Genomic DNA, 13,146 nt, shown 5'->3' on the forward strand with positions numbered 1-13,146 from the left:
TTACACATTGATATTTGGTTCTGGACATTAATAAGCAAGGCAAGAAGCAGTGAACTCTGGAAATGTTACCATAAGAACACTGAAGGAGAAGCCAACTAAATGTAACTTGGGACTATCAATTGCCGGAGCCACTCTGTCAGGAACAGGGACAGTTGCCAGAAACCAAACCAACAGAGGAATTAGAAACTGACAATAAAGGAATGCCTGTACCAAGTTTGGGTTAGGGAAGGTCTGGGGCACTTGCTATGAGTAAATCTGATCTTGAGAGATACACCACCCTGTTGCTTGAACTACAAAGCTGGATGTTTATTTGTAGGTAATGCTCTGCCAGACTGGAATGTTTACAGAATTTCTGGTAGTGTCTCAAACTGAACTGTATATCAAACATAAGCATTCCAGATAATTTAAAAGTACCCCAACCATTTTGTGCCCCTTGTTCATTTTGTTCAAAGATATAAAAATGTCCTGTTTTCAGGGTATTCTAGTACCCTAGTATTCTAGACGTTTGGGGAGTCTATGTTTGGTGTAGAAGTATCTTAGCTATTTTCATCCTGCACCCTTCCCCACCCTTTTTGATGGAGGCAATTTCAAATGCTCAGTTTTCAGATGCTCCTAGTAGTAAGTAAGATGATCTGTGTGCCACATTTAAAATGGGACGGGGGTTGGAGCTGCAATATCAAGGCCTTTGAAATCTAAAGCCAACAGATTGTCGAAGGAACTAGGTAACAGAGTATAACAATTCTCACCTAAAATAGAGCAGAATCTAGAATATGAGTGAGCAGAAAGTAGATTGGGATGTACTTGGTCTTGTAGATCTCTGAGTAATCTGCAGTAAGAGCATAAGAAGAGCCTGCTGGATCAGGCCAGTGGCCCATCTAGTCCAGCATCCTGTTCTCACAGTGGCCAACCAGTTGCCCATGAGAAGATAACAAGCAGGACCTGAACACAAGAGCACTCTCCCCTCCTGTGCCTCCGACTGTGAAGGCAGAGCACAGCCATCATGGCTAGGAGCCAATGATAGCCTTTACCTCCATGAATTTGCCTAATCTTCTTTTAAAGCCATCCAAGTTGGTGGCCATCACTACCTCTTATGGGAGCGAATTCCACAGTTTAACTATGTGCTGTGTGAAGAAGTACTTTCTTACGTCTGTCCTCAATCTTCCTACATTCAGCTTCATTGGATATCCATGAGTTTTAGTGTTATGGGAGAGTGAGAGAAAACCTTTTCTTTGTCCACTTTCTCTACGCCATGCATAATTATATACACTTCTAACATGTCACCTCTTGCTCACCTTTTCTCTAAACTAAAAAGCCCCAAATGCTGCAACCTTCCCTCATAGGGGAGTCACTCCATCCCCTTGATCATTCTGGTTGCCCTTTTCTGAACTCTTCCCAACTGTACAATATCCTTTTTGAGGTAAGGAACCAGAACTGCACACAATATTCCGAATGTAGTTGCACCATAGATTTGTATAAGGGCATTATGATATCAGCGGTTTTATTTTCAGTATCTCTCCTAATGATCCCTGGCGTGGAATTCGTCTTTTTCACAGCTGCCACACACTGGATCAGCAAGGATTCTGACTTCCATTTGTTTTTATCATTAATTTTTATTCAAATTTTCAAAGACAAAAAACAAAACAAAACAAAAACAATTAAACAATAAAATAAAATGTTGACTTCCGATTTGTCGCAGATCAATAGGTCTACAATATATAACAATCCTGTCTCTAAAATTATATTATAAAATCACTTTCCTCCAGTAGTTATCTTAATTAATCATCAAATCTCATAAACATTACTTTATTCTTTCCACAAAAAGTCAAAGAGAGGTTTCAATTCCTTGAGAGATATATCTTTCAATTTTTCTCCAAATAAACATATCGCTTAATCCATCTGATTCAAATCTGTTAGGCCCAATAATTACAATAGCCATTCTTCCATTATCTGTATTAATTCCATCTTCCATCTTCAATAATCCTGTTAAGTCCAGTAATTTCAGTATCCATTCTTCCATTATCAGTATCCCATGATGATCCTGCTGTCATAGCCATAGTCATATAACAAGAGTCTGATGGGAATTTCCCCCATCACAAATATGTCCTTGCCATCAATTCTGAATATGTTGCTGAAATATTGTTGTAAAGTCACAACTCTGCTCTTCTTTTTTACAAAATGCACTGGTTCATCTCTTGAAAGTTTTTCCATTGTCACATATTTGTAGTTAATTCCATAAATCTTTTCTATGTCAAGCCCCATCACATCATTCCAGTCAAGAATTCTGAATATGTTGCTAAAATATTGCTGCAAAGTCATATCTCTGTTCTTCTTTTTTACAAGATGCACTGGCTCATCTCTTAAGAGTTTCTCCACTGTCACATATCTGTAGCCAACTCCATAGATTTTTTCTATGTCAAGCTCCATCACATCATTCCAATCCAGAAAATTATCCAAGACATTGATAACTTTACCACCAAAATCTTCATTAATTTCTTCAGATACAACGTTGAATTCCAAACAGTAAACTTTATTTCTAACATCCATAAACTCCAAATCTTTTTCCAATTTCACATTTGTTCCAATCTCCAGGGCTTGTAGCTTCCCTTTAATTTTTCTTTTCTCATCTCTAATCTCATCAAATATCTCTCTCACAGAATCTCCTATTTCTTTAAGCTCCTGCGTCATTTTGTTAAATTCAATTTTCATCTCCTGTCTACCCTGTCTCAGGGTTTGTTTCGTTATCTCAATCTCACCCATTATTTTCTGAAACATAATTTCTTCCATGGTCTCAATCACTTTCCTGGTTGTCATTCTTAAAACCACAGAAACAAAAATTATTTCAGCCACAATTGGGTTAATATTACAGGCTTGCTGACATCAGTGTAGACAATACAGCCTGCCTTATCTTTTATGTGTTCAGGAATACAAAACAAACTTAGTTCCCAACATCAAAACAATTAGTGGCGTCATGAACAAGCAGATTCGTCAAAATGAAATAGACTCAAAAAATAATATTTTTTTCCCCCTCCTCGAAATAGAAATCCCTCTTCCGTTGGTATCTTTAGAATGCACCTCCAGGACAGCTTTTTGCAATAAAAACAAATATAAGCTTTTTCAATTTCTTTCCTCCTTAATTTTGTGAGTGAAAGAGAAAAGCCTTAACTCACCAGAAGTTCTTCACAGCTGATTCATTGACAAATCTCTTTTTTGCTGCAACAATTTAAACCAAGTGAAAAAAGAAAATAGAAAGAAGGATGCTTATCTGCCTGTTATAGTTCGTTTTTCTTTGAAGAAAAGATAAACGTGTCGCTGTAATCAGCTAGAGCTTGATGAAAGTCCGTCCGGCATTGCAGTTTGAACCTTCTCTCATAAATAAATGAAATCCAGTCCTCCCCACAAAAACAGGCTTTATGGTTAATCTCTACGTTTCTCCCTGTCCGGGAGAAAATCTTTACCAGTCAAAAAGAACATTTTGACTGATTTTAGAGCTGAAAAAGCTTCTTCTGAGACGAGAGACGACTCAGAGGCAGCACAGGCAAAGCAACCCTTCCCGGAAGTCCCCTGACTTCCATTTGTTTAACAACAGCAAGAACAAAACATTTCCCCCTTTTCTAAATTAGGGTGCTCAGATACAGAAGATTGTGTGGAGGGGGCAGGGCTAGATTTTTGTCACAGGCCTATGAGCTCAGTCTTTACTGAAAACAAATTCCTAGGCTAAGCATTTGCTCAAAGGCACTCTGCCCCTTAATTCTAAGAGTATGTTTTCTCCCCCCACCACTATTTTGCACTTGGTTCTAGTAAAAAAGTAAACTACGTCCTGCAGGCATGAAGTCTAGAAGATGGGTGAAAGATACCAATACCCACAGGAGAAGGTCTAGACACTGTTCTTCTCAGCTTCTTGAGAGACAGTGAGAAGCAGTCCAGAAAGGCAATTGCTTTGACTGTGTGTGAAGTAGAAGTAATTAATGAACAGAAAGTGTTGGCTCAGAAAACTCCTAACTATGTAAAAACAATATACACTGTGTATTCCAGGTGAAAGTAGAACAGCTGGTTACGATGCCACAGATTCTGACCACGGCAAATCAGGTCCTGACAATCCGATTTGGTGAGGATGTAAGTGTCCCATTTTGTAGCTCAGCCAATTGAAATTAACTGAATGTTAACCCATTTGGTGGGAAACTGTCTAGCTAAATGTCTTTGATTTTGACTTGGTCTCAGCTTCATTCCAGAGACATTGAAACAGATGTTTAAAAAGCTGATTATCTTCTACCTCCCTCCAGTAGTGAGTGGATGTTTTAAGCTTTTCTACTAAAAAAAATAATTAGGCCAAGGCCAGTGTACCGACATGTTTGCTTTACGCAATTCTGTTTTTGCCATTCACTGCCATTAAGAGTGATCATACCCTTGAGACAAAATGTTTCTTTTCCAACAGGGAAGAATTCTGATGGGTGACTCTGACGTTGCCTTGAACAAAAGGAATATCTTGGCATCAAATGGTGTCATTCATACCTTAGATGGCATCTTCATTCCTCCATCAATAATCCCCATTCTGCCACACAAATGCAATGAAAAGGATTATAAAGTTGTAGCGGTACGTCTAGTCTTTCTCTATATATATTTTCCCTTATACTGTAGGAAGATCTCAGACTGATGGGAAAACACTGTGTATTTTATTTTCACAATATGAATTCCATTTTTCTCACGGATTTCCTGGTGCTAGATGGTTGCTTGTGGCTGGCCAGTATAATCCCTACAATCATCTCAGTGCAGCTTTCCTGTAAACTTCAGCTGTTTTCCCTAGCAAGTTCCCCTTTTTAATCTAAGAGTCAAATTTTTGGTAGTGTGTGGTTTTATTCTTCCACATTATAACCCATGATATTTGTGTCTCAGAAAGCAGTGTGGCTCTTCAGAGGCTGTCCTATTGCAATTCTTTTGAGAGTTGGCCTTCCTGTTGACACAGGCTCTGCCAATTGGTCTGATGATGTTTCATCACCTCGCTCGGAACATCTGCTTCCTGTTGCTTAGATGGAGGAGCAGACGGGGCTTCTAGGCACGGATGTTGCATGCTTATTGCTGTAATCGCAGCAGCTGCACAAGCAGATACTTTAATAGGGGCTTAAAGTTGCACTTTATTTATGGATTTATTTGAAAATTAAGTCCATTGGAAAAGCTCTCCTCTGGCTTTGTAAATAGCTTCCACAGAGAGAATAGACTTTCTAAAACATTTGCTACTATTTGGGCAGCACAGAGAGATTGTCAAACAGCACAGAATGTAAGCTTAGCAGGGAACTGGCCTACCTCAGTTAACTCTGTTGTTATTGCACCATCAATGTGCTGGGTACTTTACAGGGTTCAAGAGGAGAAGTGTCTTGCACAGAAAGCTAACAATTGGCATGGGAGAAAAGGAAGAGGAAGGAGTAAACAAGAATAATCTGTAATATTCTTTACTAGCAATCTTCGAAATCTAAAAAACAAAAAAATCAGCACAGTTTTGAAATTAGTGGTTAAAATCAGTGCAGTTTTGAAATGTTCAGTCCACCATCTTGATTCAAAATGGCATCCAGTTGTATCCAAACATAGATGAAAACCTGCTCCTTGATCTTAGGAACCATCATGCAAAATTGGGTTACGATATCTTAGGAGGTGTCCAAATGCATAGCTAACCAATAAATTTCCAAAAGATATTGCAAAGGCTCTCTTGAACATTCTTTAGCCTTGAGATGCAGCAGAAACACTCATCAGATGTAGTGTTCAAATAATGGGTTGGGAGAAGCTGCACTAGTGGCACTTTTGTTTTCTGCTAAGCCCTTAAAGAAACAGATTTGAAAATAATGTAAGTGCTTTGTTGAAGTTCCTGAAGTGTAGCTCTCAGAGGCATGACAAAACCCATTAAGCCCACTCCATTTTAGTTTCATTTAAGAGCTTGAAGGCCTAGGGGAGAAAGACTGAAGGAAATGCTGCTAGAGTGCTGGGGTGTTAAGGTTCAGAACAGTTGAAACAGATTACGTATTTAAGGCTGAAACAATTCAGTAGCCAACATGGTCTCCAGGATTCCCTGCTGCACCTTCTCTGCTGCAGAGTGGGTGGTGGTGGGAGAGGGGGTGATCTGCAGTGTAGAGGAGACTGGCACATGGAGATGCTTTAACCTTTCCCCCATTACTGGTCTCCTCCCAGCCAGGATTTTCTGTGTTAAGTGGAGAAAACTAGTATAGTGGTGGTGGATATATCCTGGAAATAGGAACGGATGCATCTCTAAATTTTGATTTCTCATTTTTCCAGTCAAATTCAGTTTTCCACATTTCCATAGCAATTTGTGATCCCCCCCAAAAAATCCTCATGAAAATTCATCAGCATTATAGTGTGGGTTTCTCTAAATATACACATTTTTTGCAAGGACTTGCCCCTAATACAGTGCATTTTTGTATGTAATTTTCATGAATGTATGTACTTTTACACTTTTTCCTAATGTCTGCATTTTGTGCAAATTTCTTGGCTGGAGGACTGCACTGCAAAATTCAGAGAAGTATGCATTTTGAAGGATGGCTGCGTTTTAGTTCGCATATTGGTTTGAAAAGTGCAAACCAGATACTTTCTCATTAACATGAAAACAGAAATCTATTTTCTTCCCCATCTCTACCTTGAAGTGCTGAGTTTGCAAGGGATCATTACTGAATGGAGCAAGCGAAGTGTCCATGAACTGCTCTTTCTGTTTACTTTATTAGTTTGGGCAATGTGGAAAGGAAATAATATGAGCTTGTCACCCTGGTTTAAATGAATGTCTGTTCTTCTTTAAAGGGCTTGGTATTAGCACTGTGTGCAATATCTCTCCTCCATCCAGTATCTGTGATGACAACTATGAACTTGGGTGTGAGTTCAACAACATGGTAAACTTTTTTCATGTAGTAAGGATTCTTATTCTTGGTTTCTGTTACAGGGATCTTGTGTTGACTGTGATGCCCTTAACACCAGTGTTTGCCCACCTGAAAGCACAGTTATGGTAAATAGTTATGTTTGTTGTGGTGTTGGAGGTGTTAAGAGACTCTCAATGTGGCTACAGGGTTTTTTTTTGCAAAGGCTGTGCGCTTGGTAATAGAGCATTATTCCCTGATGTTAGTAGGATGAGCAGAATGTTTCCTATTCAAATACATATATCTCAGTGACAGAAAAGTTTTGCCTGTAATCAGGAGTTGTCAGCAGATTTGTGATTCTGTTCCGCCATTGGTGGCTATGGTGGGACAACATCAAGTGGGCTGGGGAATCCCTCTGGAGGGCTCCAAAGTGGTCCAGAAGGCTTCCCTGGTGTTATAGGCTGCACCGTGTGTGTGTGTGTGTGTGTGTGCGCGCGCGCGCGCGTGCGTGCATGCGCATGCATTGCAGATGCCTCTGGCAGCAAGGCAGTAGGAGGAGATCCCACCATATTAGTTCAGCAGGCGGCATCTCTACATGTATGTCATGATGTTTCAAGCACAGCCTTTTGAAGCTGTCATATCCTGAAAAGTTCAGCCATTGAAATCAGGCTTCTGAAATCCAAAACTGAATTCTAGATGGGAGATGGGAATTTAGCAGATACCCAGTGACAGACAGAAATCCAGGCCCACCAAGCTGATTACACCTTGTCAACAGAGGTGAGCAAAAATTACTTGGAACACATTTGAAGTGTGTGTTATTTGGTTGACATTGAAAAGACTCTTGCTTGCCAGCATTTGTCATCTTTCAGAACTCTCTGGGGGATTTACTTGCTTGAGAGCTGTTCCATCATTTTCTCTGTTAATTTTGTGGAGTCAGAGAGTCACAACTGACACATTAACTTCTAAGGTGTCTCTTTCTGCTTTATGATGGCTCTCCCCCACTCCTCTCCAGTGTGTGGATGAGATGAGAAGGATGAAGTGGAATGGGAAGGGTAGAGTGATTGCCAGGGTGCAGGTTCTTCTTGACATGTGCCAAAGAGTACCTAGTGCAGCCCAGAGCACTGAAAAACAAACAATATCTCTGCTATTCACAGCTAGCCCTTATTGATTATTGGGAACTTGGGGTGCTCCTTATTGGGAAGAGATGGTCAGGAATATGAATACCTACACATTACCTTACAACACACATGAGTATTCTAAAGTTAGGTGCTAAAATTGTATATTGAAATCTTGGCTGTAGTGTAGTAATCTCACCACAATGGGTGAAATCTAGATCTTTGGTCATCATGGAACAAGTCCCCCAAGGTTCATTAAAAGCTGCTTACATGAATAGGTTTTACTTCCTCTCTTTCTCTTTCTGGAGTAGGAAAGTACCATGTGATGTGTTGGCTTCTAACCAAAAAAACTTGTTTGTGACACAATTTCTACTGTATCTTCATTGTTCTTCCTTATCATGAGGTGAACCAGAGAGCTATCTTGAAAAGCATTATCTGTGTTGACTGCCAAGAGAGGAAACTGTTTTCCTGCCTTTTCCTGACAGACATGTCGACAGCCTAGTTCACCTTGACTCCCCCAGTGAACTTCCTTTGGCTAGCACAACCTGATGGATAAGTGTTGAACATGTGTGAAAAGTACTCTTTGTACTTACAATCCATTTTATTTCCAAAGGACCATGGGCTCATTCCAGAGGAATGTGTGTACATCCATGATCCGCTAGGCTTGAACATGATGAAGAAAGGTTGCAAAAGAAGCTGCAACCAAACTGTGGTGGTAAGTATAAGGTACAGAGCAATGGCTCCCAAATATGTATTAGAAACCTATATCACACACACAGAACCATCCCCAAACCCCAGTCTTTCTGTCTGTCTGTCTGTCCCTCTGTCCCTCCGTTCCTCCCTCCCTCCCTCCATCTATCCAATCTATCCATCTATCTATCTGAATATTTATAAACTGCCAGCTCATAAAAAATATCATGGCTGTGTACAATAAAATTGTTAAGACATCAGAAAATTATAAAATCCATAAAATTCCTTTTGCTCCATATGAAACATGTCTTTCGACTAGCCACCCTCTCATTGGGGAGCATCTCCTATGCTTGTGTGAAATATGCAAGGCACGTCATAAAAAAGCTTTGGTTACAGCTTGCAGTTATTCATTTATTTACTTATTATTTGATTTATATCCCACCCTTCCTCCCAGCAGGAGCCCAGGGCAGCAAACAAAAGCACTAAAAACACTTTAAAACCTCATAAAAACAGACTTTAAAATACATTAAAACAAAACATGTTTAAAAACATTTTTTTAAAAGCTTTCAAGACATCTTTAAGAAAAAGGTTAAAAACATTGGCGGTTTTTTTTAAAGAAAATATTTAAAAACATATTAAAAAGCAAGGGCTGAGGTTAGGCATGAGTCTCACTAAGCCAAGGTGAGAACCAGGTCAGTGTCTATTCCAAGTGTGGGATGATTCTGCTCCCATTTCCTTGATGCGAGTCCTCTGGTTTCCATTTAGAATGATGGTCAAAGAGGTGTAACAAAGGCATGCCAATGGGCCTGGACATTCAAAGGCTCTCCCAGAAATTTAATATATTCGGATTCATGCTTAATGGTAAATGGTGAGCCTCTTTAGATTAATGCAGGGAATATTGTTGTTGTTGTTATTATTACTAGATTTATATCCCACCCTTCCTCCCAGCAGGAGCCCAGGACGGCAAACAAAAGCACTAAAACATTAAAACATCATAAAAACAAACTTTGAAACACATTAAAACAAAACATCTTCAAAAATGTAACATAAAAAAGCTATCATAACATCTAAGATTAAAAACATTTTAAAAAAGAAAGTTTAAGAACATATTAAAAACATCACAGCTTGTCTGTTAGACATTTACAAGTGGGACCTGCAACTACATGTTGCAGTGTGGTTTGCTCCTGTTCAGGGTTTTGTGAGCCAGCCATACTGTCTTTGTGGAATTCTCTTTTCCATCCGCCTCCCCAATTTTTCCATTTTTTTCTGCAATAGTTAGCATTCTGTGCTCACTGAACATGGTCAGTCCTCATTATGTTGTTTTGAGTTCTCCCACTTCTTAGAGTGTTTCCCACCCCCTGTCACAAAATACTGTGTTTCTGCTTGCCTTGGGATCTCCTGGTTCCATTTTGGTTCCGTTTGGGGGAATTAGTTTATTATTAGAATACAGGACGCTGTTGTGTAACAGATGTCTAGCGGACCCTCTGGGTACTGCATTAATAGCAAGAAGCACAGGAAAAGAGAGTTGCCACGTTTGAGGAAGGTCTCTTCTCTTTAATGAAATATTGTCAAAGTGGCTGGAAAAAGCTGTCTTGAATTTTGCCAGAGATGATGTTATGCCTATAGGTCCACAAATTCAAAGAGTTCCAGAGGCTGGTTTGTGGGTACTAGACACAAACGTTTTCTTGTGTGCTTGTGCTTCCAGTGGTAAACTGCATCAGCTCCCTGGCGTGGCCCAGACAAAGGATCCCCTTCATCATTTATACAGCCATTTGACAGGGAACAATGACCTCTTTATGAAAGACAATGAACAAATGAACAACAAAGACCAAGTCTCCCCCCCCCCATTTGAGGAGAGTCAGTTCTCCTACAAAATATATGGTGAAGACATTCCTTGGGAAGGGATGAAGAATGGGAGTGGGACACTCAATGGATGGTCCAAGTTCACACATTCCTTTTCACGACCACTGGGCACTTCCAAACTGTTGCGATTTTAGGATGGGATTTCTTTGCATACTGGCAAATTCAGGCTCCGCAGTTATTGGGAGGTCTTGCACAACAAACCCACTTTCCCCAGACTTTTTGCAATAAGAAAAGTGTGGGATAACACTTGTTTTAATGGGCAAAGCAGATTCCTAGTTCCCTGGTGTTAAAATGAAGCAAAGGGTTACAAGTTGAAATCTCTGTGAAATGTGGAAGTTTGTTGAATCATCAGGGCTGATGGTGTAGTTCAAGTGATGTAATTGATGTCTTGTTAGGCACCTGGATGCTGCAAAGGGTTCTATGGTCCTGCCTGCACCCCATGTCCTGGTGGATTTACCAGTCCATGCTATGGCAAAGGAAGTGTAAGTAGCAAAGGACCTCTTGGACATTTGGGAAAATGTGAGAGCCTTGGTTATTAACTTGCTGTCAGACCCTTTACTAATGTCTCCAGCTAATTTATCTAAAGGGATGTGTGCTTGACCCATGCCCCTTGGCAAATTTTGATCCAGGTGTTAACTAGCGATGTCAGGAATTGTCCTAATAAAACCAAGTTAGAATTATATTCTGTTGAGCTTTGCAAAGGCCAAAGAATTTTATTTAAAACAAGGAAACTTAGGCATGGGTAAAGTTGAATATCTGCAGCCACATCATGAATATATTTTCTTTATTTATATTTATAAAGCCTCCCATTGTTATACAGATCTCAGGGCAGGTTACAATAAAATGCCAAAATAGAACCATGCATGTTAACACAAACTGGGTTAACCAATTGCCATTAAAAAGGATTAATTGTAAAATTAACCTTTTAAAAGTGATTCAAATACAAAACAACCTCATCTAAAAGTCTGAGTAAAAGGATATGCCTTTAACCAGAGCCAAAAATCAAGTTGGCACCAGTTTCAACTCTACATTCTAGAGGACATGCCTTTACAGAAAAGGACCTTCCTTGTGCCAGCACACTATGCACTTCATCAGGCAGTGGAACACAAGAAGGATCTCCTCCACCAATATTAAGGCATGAGCAAGATGGTAGAGAGAAAGACGTTCTTTTCTCTCTGTCAAGGAAAGTCATGTATGAACTATCTCCAGGACTACATGACCATCAGAATAACTCTACTACATCAGAAAAATGATCTCATTGCTTCCATAAACTATCTCCGAGGGGCATATTTTTGCATTGACCTCAGTGCAATGTAGGCCTAACGTTGCCATGTCATGGGATTAATAGGCTTGTGTAGCACTCATATGTTTGGAACTGAATGTTGAATTCTACAAGAGTCCATGTAGAATGGAGTGAGGTGGCTGCAAAAGCCACAGAAAGAATGAAACAAACTCTCTATTGATAGTTCAAGAGGATTTTTTCCCTAGCTTCTAAAGCATTATCCACATTATCCTTCTGCTAAAATCTTTTGAGTTTTGTCTTACAACTTCATATCCTATTTAACATGCTGAATATTTTTCCTCTCTCCAGTGCAATGATGGGATTCGAGGGAATGGTCAATGCCGCTGTTTTGAGCATTTCCAAGGGAGTGCCTGCCACGTTTGTTCAAACCCAAGCAAGCATGGAGAGAACTGTGATGAAGGTCTGTGACTCTGAATCTGCAGGAAAGCAACCCAGATGGGTGGCAGGAAAACTCAGGCAGAGTAAATCAAGTCTGAGAAAATTTAAGATGATTATCAGGGTTTTCCTCCTTGAGAATGGTGCTGGTGAATAGTGTCAAAAGGACAGTTTTTAGATGTATTGCTGTTGGGGTTATCTAAAGCTATAATATATTTGTACACAGGGATACAAAGTTTTTCTCAAGTGGCACTAGGACACCACCAAGCGAGTTACTATCCACCAATAGCTTGAAGAGGCAGAAAAACATCAGAGCTCCAGGTTGCTTCTGGGAAACTCCTCCCCCTGGAGCTCAGAGCTTGGAACTAATTTGTTAGGGAAAACAAATCACTTGTAATTTATTACTTTTTTGAAGAACGAGTGGGTAGTTCATTTTGATTGTAATAGAACAAGGAATAATTTCATTACTTCTCAGCTGTAACTGTAATACTTCCAGTGTTACTTTTGGGCGTTACTTGAGCGGGGAAGCAGTGGAAACATTCTGCTTCTCTGATTCGTGGATAAAATCACGTGCTTCTGCACAGTGTCGCTCTTCCCTCATGCTCTATGGGTGTTAGAGGCAATGAGGGAGGAGGTGGAGAGCAAGATGGGGTGGAGTGGAGAAAAAATTGTTTAAAAAATGGACGGTGGTGGAGAAGAATGGAGTGGAGGGAGAAAGGAACTGGAGGGCAAGGAGGCAGCGTCAGAATGGACATGAAGAACTGTGGAGATGAGAGATGACAACATGTGTGTATGTTGTATGTGTGTTCGGCATGCAAAGCTATGAGCAGTGGCTTCTGCCTCCCTCCCCACCTCCCCTCTTTTACCAGCAGAGAGATGAGAACCAAAAGCCTCCTCACAGCTTCGGGGTGAGTGAGGGGCAGGCAGAAGTTGCCGCAGTAAGGAGCCAGGG

General features: G+C 40.2%; 1 protein-coding gene across 1 annotated transcript in view; it reads left to right on the forward strand.

Moving 5' to 3' along the window:
• Window positions 1-13,146, forward strand: part of STAB1 (stabilin 1) — a 158,887-nt gene that overhangs the window by 54,136 nt on the left and 91,605 nt on the right. The window contains exons 17-22 of the mRNA XM_061617982.1: window positions 4,033-4,113; window positions 4,433-4,591; window positions 6,935-6,997; window positions 8,577-8,678; window positions 10,912-10,998; window positions 12,108-12,219. Coding sequence (XP_061473966.1) covers window positions 4,033-4,113; window positions 4,433-4,591; window positions 6,935-6,997; window positions 8,577-8,678; window positions 10,912-10,998; window positions 12,108-12,219 — 604 coding nt within the window. The remainder of the gene's footprint in view (window positions 1-4,032; window positions 4,114-4,432; window positions 4,592-6,934; window positions 6,998-8,576; window positions 8,679-10,911; window positions 10,999-12,107; window positions 12,220-13,146) is intronic.

The sequence above is a fragment of the Rhineura floridana genome, chromosome 3, assembly GCF_030035675.1.
Source record: "Rhineura floridana isolate rRhiFlo1 chromosome 3, rRhiFlo1.hap2, whole genome shotgun sequence".
Taxonomy (NCBI): Eukaryota; Metazoa; Chordata; class Lepidosauria; order Squamata; family Rhineuridae; genus Rhineura; species Rhineura floridana.